The sequence below is a fragment of the Gobius niger genome (assembly GCF_951799975.1).
Source record: "Gobius niger genome assembly, chromosome: 5".
NCBI lineage: Eukaryota > Metazoa > Chordata > Actinopteri > Gobiiformes > Gobiidae > Gobius > Gobius niger.
Genome location: NC_136856.1, coordinates 39,177,219 through 39,200,872, shown reverse-complemented (window position 1 = coordinate 39,200,872; position 23,654 = coordinate 39,177,219). Strand labels below are relative to the sequence as shown.

Genomic DNA, 23,654 nt, shown 5'->3' with positions numbered 1-23,654 from the left:
CCCAAAGCCATAACCTTTATGAGGGAAGGGGAAACGGCTCGTAAGACCAGCACAACAGCCAAAAACCTACCTTCCTCCCTGCAACGCAACTGCGACTGGGAGCTGAGTGTGGATTTGAAGAGGAAGCACGTCTTTCCACAGGACGTGGCAGTGACCTCACTTCGATCAGACATAGTCTTGCTGTCCAGAAGCACAAAAACCATCATAGTGGCAGAGCTCACGGTGCCCTGGGAAGAGAGACTGGACGTGTCTCACCAATTGAAGCGAGCCAAGTACCAAGACCTGATTGACAAAGCTGTCCTGAAAGGATGGCATGCAACAATTTTTCCCATCGAAGTCGGCTGCCGTGGGTTTTCCGCAAGGTCGGTGCAGTTCTTCCTCCAGAGGATGGGGCTGGAGCCCAAACAGCTGAAGAAAGCCACCCGGGAGATAGCCGCAGCAGCCGAGTCCAGCTCAAGATGGATATGGCTAAAGAAGCCTAGTCAGTCTTCGCTGCCCCACTCAGGCGAGGTGTACAGGTTAAGGGGCGAAACACCTGTGAACCTGAGATGCCTGCTGACGATGCGGAAGGGTTCCAAAAATGTGGCTGCTTCAAGGATACCATCTTAAAGTGATGACCTGCAACCATTTTCAGAGTAGTTCCCGCAGTTGTAGCTCGTGGCAAAGCATCTTTGATGTTTACTTCACCTCAAATTACATACAGGTCCTTCTCAAAAAATTAGCATTTTGTGATAAAGTTCATTCTTTTCCATAATGTAATGATAAAAATTGAAAAACTCATGTATTTTAGATTCATTGCACACCAACTGAAATATTTCAGGTCTTTTATTGTTTTAAAACTGATGATTTTGGCATACAGCTCATGAAAACCCCAAATTCCTATCTAAAAAAAAATAGCATATCATGAAAAAGTTCTCAAAACAAGCTATTAACCTAATCATCTGAATCAACTCATTAACTCGAAACACCTGCAAAAGATTCCTAAGGCTTTTAAAAACTCCCAGCCTGGTTCATTACTCAAAACCGCAATCATGGGTAAGACTGCCGACCTTACTGCTGTCCAGAAGGCCATAATTGACACCCTCAAGCCTAATAATATATAACCTCATATACCTATAACCCCATAGAGAATCTGTGGGATATTGTGAAGAGAAAGTTGAGAGAGCCAACACTCTGGATGAGCTTAAGGCGGCTATCGAAGCATCCTGGGCCTCCAGAACACCTCAGCAGTGCCACAGGCTGATTACCTCCATGCCACGCCGCATTGAAGAAGTTATTTCTGCAAAAGGATTCCCGACCAAGTATTGAGTGCATAACTGAACATAATTATTTGAAGGTTGACTTTTTTTGTATTAAAAACACTTCTTTTATTGGTCGGATGAAATATGCTAATTTTTTTAGATAGAAATTTTGGGTTTTCATGAGCTGTTTGCCAAGATCATCAGTATTAAAACAATAAAGGACCAGAAATATTTCAGTTGGTTTGCAATGAATCTAAAATATATGAAAGTTTAATTTTTATCATTACATTATGGAAAAGAATGAACTTTATCACAATATGCTAATTTTTTGAGAAGGACCTGTATAGACTTCATCAAAATAGACTTCATCATCAAAATAGACTTCATCATCAAATTACATATAGACTTCATCATCAAAATAGACTTCTTCATCAAATTACATATAGTCCTCATCATCAAATTACATATAGACTTCATCATCAAATTACATATAGTCCTCATCATCAAATTACATATAGACTTCATCATCAAATTACATATAGACTTCATCATCAAAATAGACTTCATCATCAAATTACATATACACTTCATCATCAAAATAGACTTCATCAAATTACATATAGACTTCATCATCAAATTACATATAGACTTCATCATCAAAATAGACTTCATCATCAAATTACATATACACTTCATCATCAAAATAGACTTCATCAAATTACATATAGACTTCATCATCAAATTACATATAGACTTCATCATCAAAATAGACTTCATCAAATTACATATAGACCTCATCATCAAAATAGACTTCATCAAATTACATATAGACTTCATCATCAAATTACATATAGACTTCATCATCAAAATAGACTTCATCATCAAATTACATATAGACTTCATCATCAAAATAGACTTCATCAAATTACATATAGTCCTCATCATCAAATTACATATAGACTTCATCATCAAATTACATATAGTCCTCATCATCAAATTACATATAGACTTCATCATCAAAATAGACTTCATCATCAAATTACATATAGACTTCATCATCAAATTACATATAGACTTCATCATCAAAATAGACTTCATCATCAAATTACATATACACTTCATCATCAAAATAGACTTCATCAAATTACATATAGACTTTATCATCAAATTACATATAGACCTCATCATCAAATTACATATAGACCTCATCATCAAAATAGACTTCATCAAATTACATATAGAATTCATCATAAAATTACATATAGACTTCAGCATAAAATTACATATAGACTTCATCATCAAATTACATATAGACCTCATCATCAAAATACAGTAGACTTCATCAAAATAGACTTCATCATCAAATTACATATAGACTTCATCATCAAAATAGACTTCATCAAAATAGACTTCATCATCAAATTACATAGACTTCATCATCAAAATAGACTTCATCATCAAATTACATATAGACTTCATCATCAAATTACATATAGACTTCATCATCAAAATAGACTTCATCATCAGTGGGGCAATAAAGTATTTAGTCAGCCACCAATTGTGCAAGTTCTCCCACTTAAAATAATGATAGAGGTCTGTAATTTTCATCATAGGTTCACATCAACTGTGAGAGACAGAATGTGAAAAAAATCCAGGAATTCACACTGTAGGATTTTTAAAGAATTTATTTGTAAATTATGGTGGAAAATAAGTATTTGGTCAATAACAAAAATTCAACTCAATACTTTGTAATATAACCTTTGTTGGCAATAACAGAGGTCAAACGATTACTATAGGTCCGTACCAGGTTTGCTGGTATTTTGGCCCATTCCTCCATGCAGATCTTCTCGAGAGCAGTAATGTTTTGGGGCTGTCGCCGTGCAACACGGACTTTCAACTCCCTCCACAGATTTTCTATGGGGTTGAGGTCTGGAGACTGGCGAGGCCACTCCAGGACTTTCAAATGCTTCTTACGGAGCCACTCCTTCGTTGCCCGGTGTGTTTGGGATCATTGTCATGCTGGAAGACCCAGCCACGTTTCATCTTCAAAGCTCTCACTGATGGAAGGAGGTTTTGGCTCAAAATCTCATGATACATGGCCCCATTCATTCTTTCCTTAACACGGATCAGTCGTCCTTAGCAGAAAAACAGCCCCAAAGCATGATGTTTCCACCCCCATGTTTCACAGTAGGTATGGTGTTCTTGGGATGCAACTTGGTATTCTTCTTCCTCCAAACACGACGAGTTGAGTTTATACCAAAACGTTCTACTTTGGTTTCATCTGACCACATGACATTCTCCCAATCCTCTGCTGTATCATCCATGTGCTCTCTGCTGCTTGCCTATTGTAGATTCACTCTTACCAGTCTGGTGCAGGTCTACAGTTCTTTTCCTGGTGTCCTTCGACAGCTCTTTGGTCTTTGCCATAGTGGAGTTTGGAGTCTGACTGTTTGAGGCTGTGGACAGGTGTCTTTTATACAGATAATGAGTTCAAACAGGTGCCATTAATACAGGTAACGAGTGGAGGACAGAAGAGCTTCTTAAAGAAGAAGTTACAGGTCTGTGAGAGCCAGAGATCTTCCTTGTTTGAAGTGACCGAATACTTATTTTCCACCATAATTTACCAATAAATTCTTTAAAAATCCTACAATGTGAATTCCTGGATTTTTTTTTCACATTCTGTCTCTCACAGTTGATGTGTACCTATGATGAAAATTACAGACCTCTGTCATTATTTTAAGTGGGGGAACTTGCACAATTGGTGGCTGACTAAATACTTTTTTGCCCCACTGTAGACTTCATCATCAAAATAGATTTCATCATCAAGTTACATATAGTCCTCATCATCAAATTACATTTAGACTTCATCATCAAATTACATATGGACGTCATCATCAAATTACATATAGACTTCATCATCAAATTACATATAGACTTCATCATCAAATTACATTTAGACTTCATCATCACTTTACATGTAGACTTCATCGTCTAATTACATATAGACTTCATTGTCAAATTACATGTAGACTTCATCGTCAACTTACATATAGTCCTCATCAAATTATATAGACTTCGTCAAATTACATATATACTTCATCGTCAAATTACATGTAGACTTCATCAAATTACATTTAGACTTCATCATCAATTTACATGTAGACTTCATCAAATTACATATAGACTTCATCGTCTAATTACATGTAGACTTCATCAAATTACATATAGACTTCATCGTCTAATTACATATAGACTTCATCGTCTAATTACATGTAGACTTCATCGTCTAATTACATGTAGACTTCATCGTCTAATTACATATAGACTTCATCGTCTAATTACATATAGACTTCATCGTCTAATTACATGTAGACTTCATCGTCTAATTACATATAGACTTCATCGTCTAATTACATGTAGACTTCATCGTCTAATTACATGTAGACTTCATTGTCTAATTACATGTAGACTTCATCGTCTAATTACATATAGACTTCATCGTCTAATTACATATAGACTTCATCGTCTAATTACATATAGACTTCATCGTCTAATTACATATAGACTTCATCGTCTAATTACATATAGACTTCATCGTCTAATTACATGTAGACTTCATCGTCTAATTACATATAGACTTCATCGTCTAATTACATATAGACTTCATCGTCTAATTACATGTAGACTTCATCGTCTAATTACATATAGACTTCATCGTCTAATTACATATAGACTTCATCGTCTAATTACATGTAGACTTCATCGTCTAATTACATATAGACTTCATCGTCTAATTACATGTAGACTTCATCAAATTACATATAGACTTCATCGTCAATTTACATGTAGACTTCATCAAATTACATATAGACTTCATCGTCTAATTACATGTAGACTTCATCGTCTAATTACATGTAGACTTCATCGTCTAATTACATGTAGACTTCATCGTCTAATTACATGTAGACTTCATCGTCTAATTACATGTAGACTTCATCGTCTAATTACATGTAGACTTCATCGTCTAATTACATATAGACTTCATCGTCTAATTACATGTAGACTTCATCGTCTAATTACATGTAGACTTCATCGTCTAATTACATGTAGACTTCATCAAATTACATATAGACTTCATCGTCAATTTACATGTAGACTTCATCAAATTACATATAGACTTCATCGTCTAATTACATATAGACTTCATCGTCTAATTACATGTAGACTTCATCGTCTAATTACATGTAGACTTCATCGTCTAATTACATATAGACTTCATCGTCTAATTACATGTAGACTTCATCGTCTAATTACATATAGACTTCATCGTCTAATTACATGTAGACTTCATCGTCTAATTACATATAGACTTCATCGTCTAATTACATAGACTTCATCGTCTAATTACATGTAGACTTCATCGTCTAATTACATGTAGACTTCATCGTCTAATTACATATAGACTTCATCGTCTAATTACATGTAGACTTCATCGTCTAATTACATATAGACTTCATCGTCTAATTACATGTAGACTTCATCGTCTAATTACATATAGACTTCATCGTCTAATTACATATAGACTTCATCGTCTAATTACATGTAGACTTCATCGTCTAATTACATATAGACTTCATCGTCTAATTACATGTAGACTTCATCGTCTAATTACATATAGACTTCATCGTCTAATTACATATAGACTTCATCGTCTAATTACATATAGACTTCATCGTCTAATTACATATAGACTTCATCGTCTAATTACATATAGACTTCATCGTCTAATTACATATAGACTTCATCAAATTACATTTAGACTTCATCGTCTAATTACATATAGACTTCATCGTCTAATTACATGTAGACTTCATCGTCTAATTACATATAGACTTCATCGTCTAATTACATATAGACTTCATCGTCTAATTACATATAGACTTCATCGTCTAATTACATATAGACTTCATCGTCTAATTACATATAGACTTCATCGTCTAATTACATATAGACTTCATCGTCTAATTACATGTAGACTTCATCGTCTAATTACATTTAGACTTCATCGTCTAATTACATATAGACTTCATCGTCTAATTACATGTAGACTTCATCGTCTAATTACATGTAGACTTCATCGTCTAATTACATATAGACTTCATCGTCTAATTACATATAGACTTCATCGTCTAATTACATATAGACTTCATCGTCTAATTACATATAGACTTCATCGTCTAATTACATATAGACTTCATCGTCTAATTACATGTAGACTTCATCGTCTAATTACATGTAGACTTCATCGTCTAATTACATGTAGACTTCATCAAATTACATTTAGACTTCATCGTCTAATTACATGTAGACTTCATCGTCTAATTACATGTAGACTTCATCGTCTAATTACATGTAGACTTCATCGTCTAATTACATGTAGACTTCATCAAATTACATTTAGACTTCATCATCAATTTACATGTAGACTTCATCGTCTAATTACATATAGACTTCATCAAATTACATATAGACTTCATCGTCAAATTACATTTAGACTTCATCGTCTAATTACATGTAGACTTCATCGTCAAATTACATATATACTTCATCGTCAAATTACATGTAGACTTCATCAAATTACATTTAGACTTCATCATCAATTTACATGTAGACTTCATCAAATTACATATAGACTTCATCGTCAAATTACATTTAGACTTCATCGTCAATTTACATGTAGACTTCATCGTCTAATTACATATAGACCTCAGTGTCAAATACATATAGACCTCAGCGTCAAATTACATATAGACTTATACATATAAACTTCATCAAATTACATATAGACTTCATCAAATTACATATAGACTTCATCATCAAATTACATATAGACCTCACCTCAAAAAGCAGCAAAAAATCAACAGAAATGCAACAAAGACGAAATATAAAACGTGACAAAAAAGTCTCAAATGTGACAAAAAAGCAGCAAAAATACAATTAAAAGAGTGGCAACAATGCAACGAAAAATCTTAGCTTAGTTTGTTGGTCTTAGCTTTCAAATGAGATGTTACACTGGAGAAAATGTGTTAAGGCAGGGGTTAAGAGGTTAAAGGAAACAAATGTTGTATATGATGTGAATGTAGAAGTGAATGATTTGACAGAGAAAAATCCATGTACAAATGGAGCTAGTGTCTGTGCCTCCTATAAAACTGAAATAATATTTGAAAAATTGCAAAATCCTTATTTTATTGCCAGATCTGACATAGTCAGAAAGAGTCATGAAATAACTCAAAATAGATCAAGACGGTATCAAGAAAATAAGTGGTGTTTCCATTTGATGACATTGCACTGGGTTAGAAGGGCCGGTCACAAGATGGCTGCCAGACTTTTGTTTGTTTGTTTGTTTGTTTGTTTGTTTGTTTCTTGTTGTTATATTTTTATGTTATTTCATTTGTTTTTTTGTTGGGTTTTTTTGCAGCATAAGGCCCAGTGTAAATAAAGATCTGTTTCTCCCCCTGCAGCTCACCGGCGGCGGTGTCTCACAGCTGTTACGTCCTGGCGCTGCTGCGCTCGGTTCCCTGTGCGCTCTTCCTCCTCCTCATCACCGCGCTCAGGTACCACCTGTTCATCTGGAGCGTCTTCTCACCCAAACTGCTCTACGAGGCGCTGCAGCTGCTGCTGACGGCCGGAGTCTGCCTGGTTTACACCGCCACGGAGACTAAACCGGGACGAGACCGGGACTAAACCAGGACTAATGCCTACAGCGCCTCAGAGATGAGACCGGGACTAAACCGACCTCTATGCACTCTTCTTAGTTAAGTCATTCTTCCTCCTCTTCTGATTGGACCGGGAACCCACTCCCAAACTCGTACCGGATTGACCTTTTGACTTGACTTTTGAGTTATCTTTCACGTTATCGGGGGTTTTATTTCACAAACTTTAAGCTGCTCGGACTTTACCGAAGTCAATGCTGCAAACCAAACCCTTCTGGACCAACGGGAGGCTGGACTGTGTCAGATGCCCTTCCAAGGCTCCTTCCCGAATGACTGACGCACGCAGACATTTAAAGGGCTGTTTTCACTCCTTTTGTTGTCTGTAAATCTTTCCATTTTACTGTCGTCCGAACATTAAACCATATTTAAATTCGAGTTGTGAGTAATGCCATTTTTTGTAGTTCTAGACTTCAGAGAGTGTCATAGTTGAGTGGCGTTTCAGTGGCGACTTTCAACAAAAACCTGCTGCTAGTAGAAGAAACGTGGCTGATTTTAAAATAGTGGATTCCAGATCGATAAAAGTCTTGTGTTGTGAGCCAAGAAAAGAATGAACGCTTAAGTGCCTAAGCAAACCTCCTAATAATCCTCAGGGTTAATAATAGCTGATGCTGAGCACAGAGTTTCTTAGGTTTTGATTTGCTGTGTAAAAATATTCATGTCGGCCCGACTTTGACTGGACTTTGTTTGTGTGGGATAAATATGTTTATAGTTTTCCATAAAATAGCATAACATTTTTTTTTTTTAATTGTGATCCCATAACAAGCTTCCTTCTCCACGGCGTCTGTATCAATGGCCGTCTTTCCACGTGCATCATTTTGGAAACAGTTGTTTATTTAAAGAGCTATAGATATAATTCTGGACTGGATTTATCCAGGTGGCAGGTCGATCCTGGGAACTGCAACCATAACATGGTGGGGTTGTTTGGATGCCCAAATGATCCTAGGAGGTAGGGTGTCCCATGGTAAACAGGTCCATGGTGATGGGTCAGACTAAGAGCAGTTCAAAGAACTCCTATGGATAATGTATTATCAAGGATCGTGACGTTGCCCGGTATGGCTCAGCCGGGGCCCTACCCTGGAGCCAGGCCTGGGGTTGGAGCTCGAATGCGAGCGTCTGGTGGTCGGGCCTCTGCCCACTGGGCCCGGCCGGGATGCACACGGGGAGCCAATGCAGCGATTCTAAAACTGGTGTAATGTGGTCCCGCCTCCTGGTCTTCGTCAGGACACGAGCTGCTGAATTTTGTAGAAGTTGTAAACCTGAGATACTCTTTTTGAGAAGACCAGAAAGCAGGGCATTACAGTAGTCGATACGACTGGTGATATCTAACATGCAGTTAAAAGGTGCATCCATTGGCCTGGTGTCATCAGGAGACATGGAGATGTTTTAAATGTGCTATATAAATAAATTTGATACAACTGTTGTTGACCAAAGTACTTCACAAAAAGGTCTACAGGGCAGAAAAAAAATATAATAATAATAATAAACAAAACACAATATACAAGCAGCAAAGCATGAACAGCTCAGATTTTGGCCAAGATACAGTATGTGCTAAACAGTGTTAAAAGCGTTTGCATAGAAATGTGTCTTAAGCAACGATTTAAAACGGTCTGTGCAGCTCTGATGTGGAGAGGCAGGTCATTCCACAGTTTTGGAGCTGCAACAGAGAAAGCCCTGTCCCCTTTGGTCACATACTTGGAGCGAGGAACCTCCAAAAGTAGCTGATCTCAGAGCCCGAGCAGGGGAGTGACCCACCAGAAGCTCAGACAAATACAGACGAGCAGCGCCATGGAGACATTTAAAGACAACAAGTAAAAGCTTATACCTTATCCTATAATAGACAGGAAGCCAATGTAGAGCAGCTAACACAGGGGTGATGTGCTGTCGCTTTCTGGTCCCTGAAAGGAGACGAGCAGCTGCGTTTTGTTCCCCCTGGAGGCGATAAATTGAACACTGACCAAGACCAATGTACACAGAAATACAATAATCAAGTCGCAAAGTTACAAAAGCATGAATGGCTTTCTCAAAGTCACAGGCAGGTAGACAATTTTTTACCTTGCTTAGAGTTTTATGGTGGAAAAAGCTTGATTTGACAACATGATTTATATGTTTCTCAAATTTAAATTAATTGCCTACAAACACACCGAGATGCAAAAGGGTGACAGAAGGAAGCTAGAGGGCCAGTGGCGCTGTCACAATTGTCGAGAACATGTGAATCAGAATTTCCAAATATTAAAATGTCTGTCTTATCTTTGCTTAGACTTAAAAAGTTGGCCTCCATCCATACCTTAACTTCTTGTATACTATCCAACACAGGATTCAATGATCCATTAGAGCTAGACTTTAGTGGCATATAGATCTGCAAATCGTCAGCATAAAAATAACCAAAATAACCTTTGTGTTTCTCTAAAATCAGACCAAGGGGTAGAAGATACAGAGAAAATAACAAGGGACCTAAAATCGACCCTTGAGGCACTCCACAATGAATAGGTGACACAGATGAGAAGCATGAGCCAACATTAACTGGAAAACTTCTATCTTTTAAATATGAATCAAACCATTTCAGAACTGTGCCTTTGAGTCCCACAGACAGCTCAAGGCGTGATAAAAGAATGCCATGATCCACTGTATCAAATGCAGCAGTTAAGTCCAAGAGCACAAGGACAGAGTGGCCTCCAATGTCAGCAGTTAAAAACAAATCATTAAAAACTCTTAAAAGGGCAGTCTCTGTGCTATGACAGGGTTTAAAACCAGATTGGAACTTCTCTGCAATGGTGTTTTGATCAATGTAGGATTGTAGCTGCTCATAAACAATCTTTTCCTGAACTTTGGATGGGAAGGGCAGCTTAGATATAGGCCTGAAGTTAGCCAAAGTAGTGGGTTCCAGATTATGCTTTTTTAAAATAGGCTGCACCACAGCATGGTTAAAATCAACTGGGACACAACCAGATTTTAAAGAAGAATTGATCAAATCAACTATGCACGGACAAATGGATTCAAAAACCTCCTTGAGGAGACCGGGAGGAATGTTATCCACGGGACAAAGTGATGAGCGCACTTTGTGAACAGTCTTTGTTAAAAAGGATAAAGACACGGGCTCAGAAGTGTCAAAGGTATGACATGTGAGCATGACATGTTTATGAGACATGATTGTTTAAAGAGTCACATGGGTTGACAAGCCTATTTAGTGTCTTAAAAAGAAACTGGGGATTTTTAGCATTACAGGATACAAGATTAGACAGGAAATTAACTTTTGCAGTTTTACTGCTTTTTGATAAGCGACTAGCCTATCTCTAAAAATTTCAGAGGAAACTAGAAGACAATCTTTTTTACATTTCCTTTCTGCTTGTCTGCACATCTGTATACGTTTTCGAGTGTTTTCATTTAGCCATGGTTCAGTTACTGGTTTGGCATGCTTAGTCCCGTAAGGAGCCACTGTATCAAGTATTACTCTACATTACTGTACATTTAGATGTATAACTGTGTATCATCAGCATAACTGTGAAAGTTGACTCCATGTCTCCTGATGACATCACCAAGAGGGAGCATATACAGATTAAAAAGCACTGGGCCTAAAATTGAACCCTGGGGCACGCCACATGTAATGTTATGGACCTTAGAGGAGCAGGTATCCACACTTACCAACGTTCTGTCTGTGAAGTAGGAAGTAAACCATTTGTGTACAGCACCAGAGAGGCCGATGTGTTTTAAACGAGTTAAAAGAATAGTGTGGTGGACTGTATCAAAGGCAGCGCTCAGATCCAGGAGAACCAACACTGTGACCTTCTGTGAGTCATAATTTAATCTAAAGTCATTTAAAATCTTAAAAACTGCCGTCTTGGTGCTGTGATTTATCCTAAAGCCAGACTGGAATTTCTCAGGGACATTATGTATAGCAGGGGTGGCCAACTAGTCAGAGACCAAGAGCCGAAGTTCAACCTTGATCCTGTGAAGAGCCACAAAGGCACAGATCATTCGTGAGATCCAGGGGCGGTAGTTTAGAGTGATTAAATATAATGTGACCATTATATTTGTGACCATTATAATGTGACCAGTATATTTAATCACAATAAACTTTTTGCTTTATGCCCGGCTTAACTTAATGTATATTAAATAAACTGACATTTTGTGCTGTTCTTCTCTGACTGGGACATAATTATATTTTTTTGTTTTTTAATGCTGGAGTGTGTTTGTATGTGGGGGGCCCTGCCCACTGAGCCCCCTCCTCTGATCCGCCCCTGGCCTGTGCGCTCAGTGCCTGCAGCTTGGTCCTGACTGGCCTGTGCAGAGAACGCACTCTAGGCTGCACAAAGTTCATAAAGTTTAACCAGGAGCCTCTGGAGGACGTCTGAGATTCTGCTTTATGTTGCATTTGTTACAGTTACAGTCACATGTGAAAGAAAAGTTAATGACTTTGTGTATTTCCGCGTTACAATGTCGCGTTTCGTACATATGCTACATAAGAGCTCCGTTTTTTTCCATTTCCTAATTTTGATCTTTTTCTGTGTATATGAGGCCAACTTTCATAAAATACATACATCCCTCTGTGAGTGAGGCTGCACGGGCACCTTTTACACGCCGCCTCAGAAAGGAGAGAGATCCAGACTCTCATTCATGTGTAGAGATGGGAAACAGGGTCTGGAGGACTATGGTTGGATTTTTGGTCAAGACTCTTAAAGACTGTTACAGTTTACAGTTGTATTAAACATATCCAGTAATGCAAAGAGCCGCACTTTGATTGGCCAAGAGCCGCTCAAGAGCCGCATGCAGTGTTCGCCACCCATGATGTACAGTAATAAAATCATTAAGTTGGATAAAGACAAGTTTTTCTAAGATTTTGCTTAAAAATGGTAAATTGGATACTGGTCTGAAGTCATCATATGAAATCATTACAGTCCAAGTTGCTCTTCTTCAACAGGGGCCTCACCACTGCCCTTTAAAGGCAGCAGGGAAGACCCCCGTCTGAAGAGAGCAATTCATCATGTGTAAGAGATAGTTTCTAAAAGATCCATAAAATGTTTTTAAAAAAAGGCGTTGGGACCGGGTCTAAAAGACATGTGGTGGGCCTCACTGACGAGAAAACTTTATCAAGCATCTCAGCATTAACCAGGACAAAACGGTGCAGTGTTTCCTCTGAAGGCAGAAGCCCAGATGCATTTAAAACCAAAATATTACATCTGATAGTGTCCACCTTGACCACAAAATGGTCTGCTAACACGCCGCAAAGTGAGTCAGAGACTTTAAAATGGGTTTTGTTGAAATCCGGGTTGAATAAATGATCGATTGTAGAAAATAAAATAGCGCTGTCACCTCCCCTTTTACCATCTCTGGTTGAAAAAGCACTGACTGTTAAAATGAAGTGGAGAGGCCTCATTGAGGACAAGTTTTGCATCTGCACCCAGCCAGGTTTCAGTTAAAAACAAACTATCAAATTTATGGTCTAAAATGAAATCATTTAAGATAAAAGACTTGTTCAGCAGAGAGCGGACATTTAAAAGAGCCATGTTTATTGTTATGGGGGACTGGATATTAACAGAAGGGTGTGGTAGTTGTGATTTGGAGATAGCTCTGAGGTTATCGATGTTTACAGTATGAGTGGTAGTTTTACCTTTAGTCCGCTCTCTGCTGATTAAAACCGGGATGTTCATTATGGTGGATGTGGAGAGGGACCTTCGAAGTGAGATCTGGTGAGGTTGGTTTGGAGTCTGTCCTTTCTGAATAGTTCAGGTCTGTTAAAAAAGGTAAAAAAGTTGTCCACATATGGGATTTTATTGTCTGTGCAAAAGTTCTTTTAAAACAGATGAAAAGGGTCCAGAGTTGTGTTGTTGTTTTGGATGGTGTTGATGAGTGAGATGAAGTCCTGGTTGAGTTTTTCTGATTGTTCGTTGGTACCGGCGTGGATGACTACTGTGGAGACTGAGGGGCGGTTTTGGATGATGTTTGGGGCAGAGTTTTGATGTCCAGCATGAGAGCACCTGGGTAGCAGGAGGTGTGGCCATTAATCACATTAATAATGAGGCAGACCATGGACATTCCCAGCACGAGGACAGATGGATTCGGCGTGGAGATTGTTCTTTGGCATGATCCCGGTCCCAGGTCTGACCCACGGTTACACCCCGCCATTCTGACACCCCCCCCACTCCGACATTGAGGTCTAATTGTCGGAGTGGGGGCATTTCCATTTTTCATCAATCGTCCCAGCACTCCGACATCCAGGAGGCATGTTCTATAGGGAGGAGGCCTCGTGGAAGACCCAGGTCCCCCAAACACAGCGGGAGGTGTGCGTGGATCAGGAAGTCTGGGCATCTCTGCTGAGGCTGCTGCCTCCGTGACCCGGCCCCGGATAAAGCAGACCAAAATGGATGGATGGATTTTTATAAATTGTATTGTGCAATTTCATGTGGTAAATATTAAAGACTAGTGGTCATTAAATGGCCAGTTTATTGGGATCCTAATAAAATAATAAGCTCTGAGAAAAACTGTCCGGTCTGAAAACCGGTTTAGTCTGATAATAGAAAGAAATCTTAAAGTACCATTGCCACAGTGTGGGTAATTGTTTCACTGACCTCTGTCTGGACTAAACCAGGACTACATCACATCTAAACCAGGACTACATCAGGACTAAACCAGGACTACATCAGGACTAAACCAGGACTACATTAGGACTAAGCCAGGACTACATCAGGACTAAACCAGGACTACATCAGGACTAAGCCCAGACTACATTAGGACTAAACCAGGACTACATCAGGACTAAGCCCAGACTACATTAGGACTAAACCAGGACTACATCAGGACTAAACCAGGACTACATTAGGACTAAGCCAGGACTACATCAGGACTAAACCAGGACTACATCAGGACTAAACCAGGACTACATTAGGACTAAGCCAGGACTACATCACATCTAAACCAGGACTACATCACATCTAAACCAGGACTACATCAGGACTAAGCCCAGACTCTGCTGCAGTTGCTCACAGAGGACAGTCATTAATGAAGTGATGTTTTTGAAGGAAACTCCAGCTGTTTGGACATTCAGAGCTGTTACACTCTCTCCCTCTCTCCCCCCTCTCTCTTTCCCCCTCTCTCTCTCTTCTCTCTCCCCCCTCTCTCTCCCCCTCTCTCTCTTCTCTCTCCCCCCTCTCTCCCCCTCTCTCTCCCCTCCCTCCTCCCCTCCCTCTCCCCCTCTCTCTTTTCTTTCCCCCCTCTCTCCCCTCTCTCTCTTCTCTCTCTCCCTCTCTCTCTTCTCTCTCCCCTCTATTTCCCCCCTCTCTCTCCCCCTCTCTCTCTTCTCTCTCCTCCCTCTCTTCTTTCCCCCTCTCTCTCTTCTCTCTCCCCCCTCCCTCCTCCCCTCTCTCTCTTCTCTCTCCCCCTCTCTCTCTTCTCTTTCCCCCCTCCTCCCCTCTCTCCCCTCTCTCCCCCTCTCTCTTCTTTCCCCCCTCTCTCTCTTCTCGCTCCCCCTCCCTCCTCCCCTCTCTCTCCCCTCTCTCTCTTCTCTCTCCGCCTTCCCTCCTCCCCTCTCTCTCCCCCTCCTCCCCTCTCTCTCCCCTCTCTCCCCTCTCTCCCCCCCTCTCTCTTCTTTCCCCCTCTCTCTCTTCTCTCTCCCCCCTCCCTCCTCCCCTCTCTCCCCCCTCTCTCTTCTTTCCCCCCTCTCTCTCCCCTCTCTCTCCCTCTCTCCTCTTCTCTTTCCCCCCTCTCTCCCCTCTCTCTCCCCTCTCTCTCTCCCCCCTCCCTCCTCCCCTCTCTCTCTTCTCTTTCCCCCCTCTCTCCCCTCTCTCCCCCCTCCTCCCCTCTCTCTCCCCTCTCTCCCCTCTCTCCCCCCCTCTCTCTTCTTTCCCCTCTCTCTCTTCTCTCTCCCCCTCCCTCCTCCCCCTCTCTCCCCCTCTCTCTTCTTTCCCCCCTCTCTCTCCCCTCTCTCTCCCCTCTCTCTCTTCTCTCTCTCTTCTCTCTCCGCCTTCCCTCCTCCCCTCTCTTTCCCCCCTCTCTCCCCTCTCTCTCCCCTCTCTCTCTCTTCTCTCTCCCCCCTATCTCTTCTTTTCCCCTCTCTCTCCCCCTCTCTCTTTTTCCCCCCTCTCTCTCTTCTCTCTCCCCCCTCCCTCCTCCCCTCTCTCTCCCCCCTCCCTCCTCCCCTCTCTCTCCCCCTCCCTCTCTCTATTGAAGCCTTTTAGCCGACATTGATTTTTATAAGTGTTTTGTCCTTGGCGTCACATCACGGTGGCAGAGTGGTTATCCTCCTCGTTTTCTCTTTAAAGGAGAGACTTTTGCAGTATTGACTTGTGTTTGAGGATAACATGTATTGTTTTCATATGAAAACATGCAATACATAAAAAAAAATATGAATAAAAATGAAAGTGAAGGTTTCGCTGCCTGAATCTCATGTTTGTAGTTTCTCTCATGTGTTTGGCTTTATTATTTCATGGGAGAGTTCAGGGTCTGAAGAGGAGACCCTCAGCAGAGCGTCGGAGCCCGTGTTACAGGTGCTTTACTGTAAGAGTGCAGAAAATGCTGAGTCGCGGCGCGGAACAGAACAAAGGATCGATGACTAGGCAGAAACCGGACAAAGCAACGCTCGTGTTTCTCCCGTCGGCGTTTTTTAAAGCCTTCGATCCCGGCGTTCGGCGAGGAAGACTTTACTCTGAGACAAAGTCATTACCTCGAGAGCCAAAGGACGGTTTCTGTTTGGGAAAACTCAACTGAAAGCTCTTTTCTCTGCACTTAAAGGAGACGTCGTCATCTGCAGAACCTTCACACTCACAACCTCTGTTACTAATATGTCACGAAATAAAACCATTCGTTTAAAAGTGGCTCTGTGCAATTATTTTGAATTTACAGTAAAACACATAAGCAATTTGGGTAATTTTTACAAAGGTGGGGACGATATTTTTAATTCATAACATTGAACTGTATTGATGTATTTTTGAGAACAATATAATTGTATGAAATTGAGTCAAATACCAACTATAGTATCAAATGGTCAGTCCTATGTTTGCCCTATTCTGACCATGCAGCTGATCAGTCCTATGCTTGCCCTATTCTGACCATGCAGCTGATCAGTCCTATGTTTGCCCTATTCTGACCATGCAGCTGATCAGTCCTATGTTTGCCCTATTCTGACCATGCACCCGATCAGTCCTATGTTTGCCCTATTCTGACCATGCAGCTGATCAGTCCTATGTTTGCCCTATTCTGACCATGCAGCTGATCAGTCCTATGCTTGCCCTATTCTGACCATGCAGCTGATCAGTCTTATGTTTGCCCTATTCTGACCATGCAGCTGATCAGTCCTATGTTTGCCCTATTCTGACCATGCAGCTGATCAGTCCTATGTTTGCCCTGTTCAGACCATGCAGCTGATCAGTCCTATGTTTGCCCTGTTCAGACCATGCAGCTGATCTGCTTATTCGTTTTGATTGTTGTCTTTGTTGCTTTTTTGACAGGTTTAGGTTTTAATAAACAAATAAAATGTTTAGTTTTGTTCGTTTCTGGCTTTTTTCTGTGGTTCCCCTGTAATGCCCCAGCCCCTGTATACTTGGATTCGCCCCTGCTCAAAGTAGATTCCGCACAGCAAAAATTGCAACTTGAGTCAGACTCGAGTCAAGTCATGTGACTTGAGTCTCCCACCTCTGCTTATTTGAACAGGGAAACTTCTGCTGTAGATTACTGACATAAATATGAGGACAAATATGTTGCAGGTGTTCTGCCAGCAACAAAATCCAAATAATGGACATAGCCAGGTTGAAATGTGTGGTTTTATTTTGTGACACATGAGCTCCAAAGATTTGCTCAGAAGGATTTTGAACTGTGTTTGTTGGTGCAGTGCAGATGTTGTTAAAGTTTAGTCCTTTTGTCTGGATTACATATTTGGATTACGGCGTCATCTCGGTCACAGCCTTTCGTGCTACACGTGGATACTAAACATGTCAGTATTTGTGAATGAATGAGTGTCGGAAAGACCAGGGACTTCCTGGATAAATCTATCATAAAGGGTTTAGTCTTTTTCATTACAACTAAGCTGTTAAAGAGAAAAAATGTGAATGCAGCCTTTTGAACCTGAGACCTTCCAGCTGCATGGTGACAGGACTAACCACTGCTCCCAAAGATGAACTCAATATATACTTTTATAGAAATATAAGACAATCCAATTTAAGGAGAGTAAATGTGCCTCCTCACTCTGTTCCTGCGTCAGACCATGCAGCTGCTCAGTCCTATATTTACTGTTTGTTGAAAAGTGCTGAGCTGCTTTAAACACACGTCCTCTCTCAGATCAGTAAAGTTTGCAAGTCTAACTGGAGCTGGGACTGGAAGTGCCAAGCTCGCGGTTACGAGGCGCTGCAGGTAGCTCCAGGCCCAGGCCTGATCCACCGCCTGAGCTACCGCTTGATCCACCGCCTGAGCTACCGCCTGATCCACGGCCTGATCCACGGCCTGAGCCACGGCCTGATCCACGGCCTGAGCTACCGCCTGAGCTACCGCCTGATCCACGGCCTGAGCTACCGCCTGATCCACCGCCTGATCCACGGCCTGATCCACCGCCTGAGCTACCGCTTGATCCACCGCCTGAGCTACCGCCTGATCCACCGCCTGATCCACCGCCTGAGCTACCGCTTGATCCACCACCTGAGCTACCGCTTGATCCACCGCCTGAGCTACCGCTTGATCCACCACCTGAGCTACCGCCTGATCCACCACCTGAGCTACCGCTTGATCCACCGCCTGAGCTACCGCCTGATCCACCGCCTGATCCACCGCCTGAGCTACCGCTTGATCCACCACCTGAGCTACCGCTTGATCCACCGCCTGAGCCACGGCCTGATCCACCTCCTGATCCACGGCCTGAGCTACCGCCTGAGCAACCGCTTGATCCACGGCCTGATCCACGGCCTGATCCACCGCCTGAGCCACGGCCTGAGCCACGGCCTCATCCACGGCCTGATCCACGGCCTGAGCCACGGCCTGATCCACGGCCTGAGCCACCGCCTGAGCAACCGCTTGATCCACGGCCTGAGCCACCGCCTGAGCCACGGCCTGAGCCACGGCCTGAGCCATGGCCTGAGCCACGGCCTGAGCCATGGCCTGAGCCACGGCCTGAGCCACGGCCTGATCCACGGCCTGAGCCACCGCCTGAGCAACCGCTTGATCCACGGCCTGAGCCACCGCCTGAGCCACGGCCTGAGCCACCGCCTGATCCACGGCCTGAGCCACGGCCTGATCCACGGCCTGAGCCACCGCCTGAGCAACCGCTTGATCCACGGCCTGAGCCACGGCCTGAGCCACGGCCTGAGCCACGGCCTGAGCCACGGCCTGAGCCACCGCCTGAGCCACGGCCTGAGCCACGGCCTGAGCCACGGCCTGAGCCACGGCCTGAGCCACCGCCTGAGCAACCGCTTGATCCACGGCCTGAGCCACCGCCTGATCCACGGCCTGAGCCACGGCCTGAGCAACCGCCTGAGCCACGGCCTGAGCCACGGCCTGAGCCATGGCCTGAGCCACGGCCTGAGCCACGGCCTGAGCCACGGCCTGAGCCACGGCCTGAGCCACGGCCTGAGCCATGGCCTGAGCCACGGCCTCATCCACGGCCTGATCCACGGCCTGATCCACGGCCTGAGCCACGGCCTGAGCCACCGCCTGAGCAACCGCTTGATCCACGGCCTGAGCCACCGCCTGAGCCACGGCCTGAGCCACGGCCTGATCCACGGCCTGAGCCACGGCCTGATCCACGGCCTGAGCCACGGCCTGAGCCACGGTCTGATCCACGGCCTGATCCACGGCCTGAGCCACGGCCAGATCCACGGCCTGAGCTACCGCTTGATCCACCACCTGATCCACCGCCTGAGCTACCGCTTGATCCACCACCTGAGCTACCGCTTTATCCACCGCCTGAGCCACGGCCTGATCCACCTCCTGATCCACGGCCTGAGCTACCGCCTGAGCAACCGCTTGATCCACCGCCTGAGCCACGGCCTGAGCCACGGCCTGAGCCACGGCCTGAGCCACGGCCTGAGCCACGGCCTGAGCCACGGCCTGAGCCACGGCCTGAGCCACGGCCTCATCCACGGCCTGATCCACGGCCTGAGCCACCGCCTGAGCAACCGCTTGATCCACGGCCTGAGCCACGGCCTGAGCCACGGCCTGAGCCACGGCCTGAGCCATGGCCTGATCCACGGCCTGAGCCACGGCCTGAGCCACGGCCTGAGCCATGGCCTGATCCACGGCCTGAGCCATGGCCTGATCCACGGCCTGAGCCACGGCCTGAGCCACGGCCTGAGCCACGGTCTGATCCACGGCCTGAGCCACCACCTGAGCTACAGCCTGATCCACCGCCTGAGCCACGGCCAGATCCACCGCCTGATCCACCGCCTGATCCACGGCCTCATCCACGGCCAGATCCACGGCCTGATCCACGGCCTGATCCACGGCCTCATCCACGGCCTCATCCACGGCCTCATCCACCGCCTGATCCACCGCCTGATCCACCGCCTGATCCACTAGCTAGCGCTAGCGCTGCCTCAGCTCCAGGTCGTTCATCTCACAGACGTCTCTCCCTCCGGACTCTCTTTGTTCTGTTTTATTTAAAGCTTCAGAACTCTGGATTCCAGCCAATGACTCGCCGCAGTCTCATCTGTCGCCGGGCGGGACTCGTGCCTCGCGGGAAGGTCACAGGTTCCATTCCCTGGCTCTACCTCTGACCTGAACCAAGTTTAAACTCATTTCAACTTTTGTTTAAGTTTTCTACTAAAACATCAACGCCAGCTTTCCAAGGATAGAACTGGGACTCTCTCATGGCCCATTGGTACAGGATGACAGTGACAGTTGTGCTCAGTTTTCTTACATAAGTAAAAGTACAGGTACAAGAGCAACACAGTTACTTAAGTAAAAGCAAAAGCATCAGATTAAAATTCTACTTATGTAAAAAAGTATCCACTTCCAAAAGGTACTTTAGAAGTAAAAAATTAAGGTTTTGTTTTTTCAAGATTTCTTTCAAGCCAGGGCTAAACCAGGACTAAAATGAGTTTAAACTAGGACTAAACCAAGACTAAAATGAGTTTAAACTAGGACTAAACCAAGACTAAAATGAGTTTAAACTAGGACTAAACCAGGTCTAAAAGGAGTGAAGACCAGCGCTACACCAGGACTAGACCAAAAAGAGGTCACTGTTGAAAGTATACAGTACTTTTACTTTAACTCTAAATGAAAATGTAGTGGAGTAGAAAGTACAGATCGTTGCCCTGAAATGTACAAAAGTAAAAGTGAAAAGTAGTCATCATAAAAGGTACTCAAGTGAAGCAAAAGTACCTTTGGTTTGTACTTTTTACTGTTACTTTGTTCCATGACTGGACAGTAAGTCACCCCCGAGGATTAACTAAAGCAAACTTCATGTTCTGACTTTGGGACTTGTACGGCAGGTTAGGAAACAGCCAGATGACCTCTGACCCTGGAGCTGGGAGCACATGCTTAACCGCTGCGCCATCACCTCTGACACCACTTAAACATGAAACACCACAAGATAAACCTGCAGCTCAAATGCTTTATTCAAATCAGAAACAAAGGGCAGACGGCTCCAGATTCAGTCTCAGGTCCAGTCTCAGGTCAGACCGGGTTCGGTCCCAGTTTTTCCCGGTTTAGTCCCGGTTTAGTCCCGGTTTAGTCCCGGTTTAGTCCTGGTTTAGTCCCTGGGTTAGTTCCTGTTGGTCTGGATCGTACCGACACAGTTCGGTTAAAACACGTCTCTCAAAAATATTAGCTCCAGAAGAAAATAGATATATTTCCTTTGGGTCTTTAAGAACAGATTCATAATAAATACAGTTCCAGTGTCTCATGCGTAAAGAGCGTGGGCGGGGCCAGGTGTCTGAGTGTATCCGTGTATATCTGGATTATATATATATCTCCCGGTAAATCCTCCACGTCGCGGGTCACAGTCCGGTCGCGGGTCACAGCGCTCCTCCGTCGCTCTGCGGCTCCGGCCCGGGGCCCGCTCCGGGGCCCGCTCCGGGGCCCATACTCTCCTGTACGTGACCAGGGAAGATGTCGTCATAGGCGGGCGGCAGGTCCCGCGGCAGGTCGCTGCCCTCCGCGCCAGCAGGGGGCACTGCAGAGTACAAGCCGTAGTGGTCCGGTGGTGCGTACCCCGGCAGCTCGCGGGATGGGTGCCCGCAGCGCGTAACTTCCGTTCGCGGTGGCTCTTCGTGCACGCTCACTGCCAGGTTGATGTAGGACACGTGGGGCAGCTCCACGTCCGGCTCCTCCGCGAACAGCGCCTCGTGCGCGCTCTGCCGTGCGTGCTCTCGTGCCAGGCGCCGCCGAGTGAACTGCGCCGCTTTATAGCGCTTGATGAGCAGCAGGTGCAGCAGCCCCAGCGCGCACTGCAGCGCGCTCAGCACCGTGGACAGCACGAGGCTGCGCTGGTACTCCCTCAGCTGAGCGCACGCGGGCTGCTCGGGCTCCACGTGGAAGCAGAAGTGCGAGTATTTCCGCTGCACGAGCGTGGCCGTGTCTCCGTCGAGCACGGCGCCGCTGAAGGCGGTGAGGATCCCGAGCAGCAGCACCACCACCGCCAGGAGCGCGAGGTTCCTGCATCCGTGCGCGCGCGTGGAGCAGCAGAGGAGCGCGAGCGCCAGCAGCACCTGTCCGCTGCCCACGAGCAGCCCCGAGTAGAAGGCGCCCGCCGCGCCGCTCAGGCGGAATTGCGTCTTCACGGCGGAGCCCAGCGACACGCAGCGGAATCCAACCGCCACCTCGCTGAGCGCGCACGCGAACAGCAGCGCACCGGACAGCGCCGCGCACGCGCCTCTCGTGCTCCACTTCATTATTTCCCGCCGTTGGCGCGCTCCGCTCCTCGCGCCTCATCCTCCTGCGTCTTGTGTCCAGTGTCCCTTGGCAGCGCGCGCGCCCTGGGACATGTCCGCGTGCGCCGCGCTCAGAGCGGCCGCTCCGCGTCGCCGCCTCGTCTCATTCCGCGGAGACTTCGCTGTCCTCGTGCTCTGTCCACTCCACTCAAGACCGTCCACTGTCCACCGCGTCTCGCGCTGACTGTTGAGGGCACGAGGAGCCCGCACCGACCAAACGCGCACGTCACCAACGCGTCACGGCACGAGGGCGCACGAGGCGGCACCGGGGTTTGTCCCGAACGCACACGGAACTCAGAGAGAGAGAGAAGGCAAGAGAGGTGAAGAGAAGAGGGGGAGAGAGGGGGGGGGGGGGGGATAAGGAGGGGGTGCAGGGGGAGGGGGGGGGACAAACCGCAGGACTCACGTGAACAGCTCTGACTTCAGTCTCAGTTCTGTTTTACTTTCAAAGCTTTTCTGCAGAAAGATGAAAACAGATGAGTGTAAACAAAGCTCAGCACTGTCACCTCAGACTGAAAACAAACCATCAGCTGCAAACCTGCGCCGTTACCATGGCGATCCCCTGATAAATAAATGAATGAATAAAGTGATCCACAGACTAAAGGTTTAATCCGGGTCAGAACTGACTCAGGACAAAACTAAAATAACATTGTCTCCAAACGAGGATGACCTGGACCATGTCTCCTGCGGACTCTGTGTCTTGTCCAACAGCGCCACCTGCAGGACTCCACAGGCCACACACAACCCTATATTCATTTATATATTGTGCTTCTGCAGTTCTGCAGTTTTTGTCCCAG

The 23,654-nt window shown here is 44.8% G+C and overlaps 3 protein-coding genes across 3 annotated transcripts in view; 1 reads left to right on the top strand and 2 right to left on the bottom strand.

The window, feature by feature from the left end:
• The window catches only part of pigg (phosphatidylinositol glycan anchor biosynthesis class G (EMM blood group)), a 135,006-nt gene extending 126,963 nt beyond the window's left edge, over window positions 1–8,043 (top strand). Inside the window, exon 14 of the mRNA XM_079555983.1 lies at window positions 7,763–8,043. Coding sequence (XP_079412109.1) covers window positions 7,763–7,985 — 223 coding nt within the window. The 3' untranslated portion in view covers window positions 7,986–8,043. The remainder of the gene's footprint in view (window positions 1–7,762) is intronic.
• The window catches only part of LOC306962771 (uncharacterized protein), a 1,040,752-nt gene extending 1,019,413 nt beyond the window's left edge, over window positions 1–21,339 (bottom strand). The window contains exon 1 of the mRNA XM_079556046.1: window positions 21,328–21,339. The gene's annotated coding sequence lies outside the window, so the exon portion shown is untranslated. The remainder of the gene's footprint in view (window positions 1–21,327) is intronic.
• A 580-nt stretch (window positions 21,340–21,919) lies between these two features.
• tmem271 (transmembrane protein 271) lies at window positions 21,920–23,131 on the bottom strand. The gene has a single exon (XM_079556603.1). The coding sequence runs from the start codon at window positions 22,816–22,818 to the stop codon at window positions 21,943–21,945; it is 876 nt and encodes a 291-aa protein (XP_079412729.1). The 5' UTR covers window positions 22,819–23,131; the 3' UTR covers window positions 21,920–21,942.
• Between the last annotated feature and the right edge of the window lie 523 nt (window positions 23,132–23,654).

What these genes read in the sequence shown, in the direction of transcription:
- tmem271 (XM_079556603.1), bottom strand. Translation starts at nt 22,818, where the DNA reads ATGAAGTGGAGCACGAGAGGCGCGTGCGCGGCGCTGTCCGGTGCGCTG.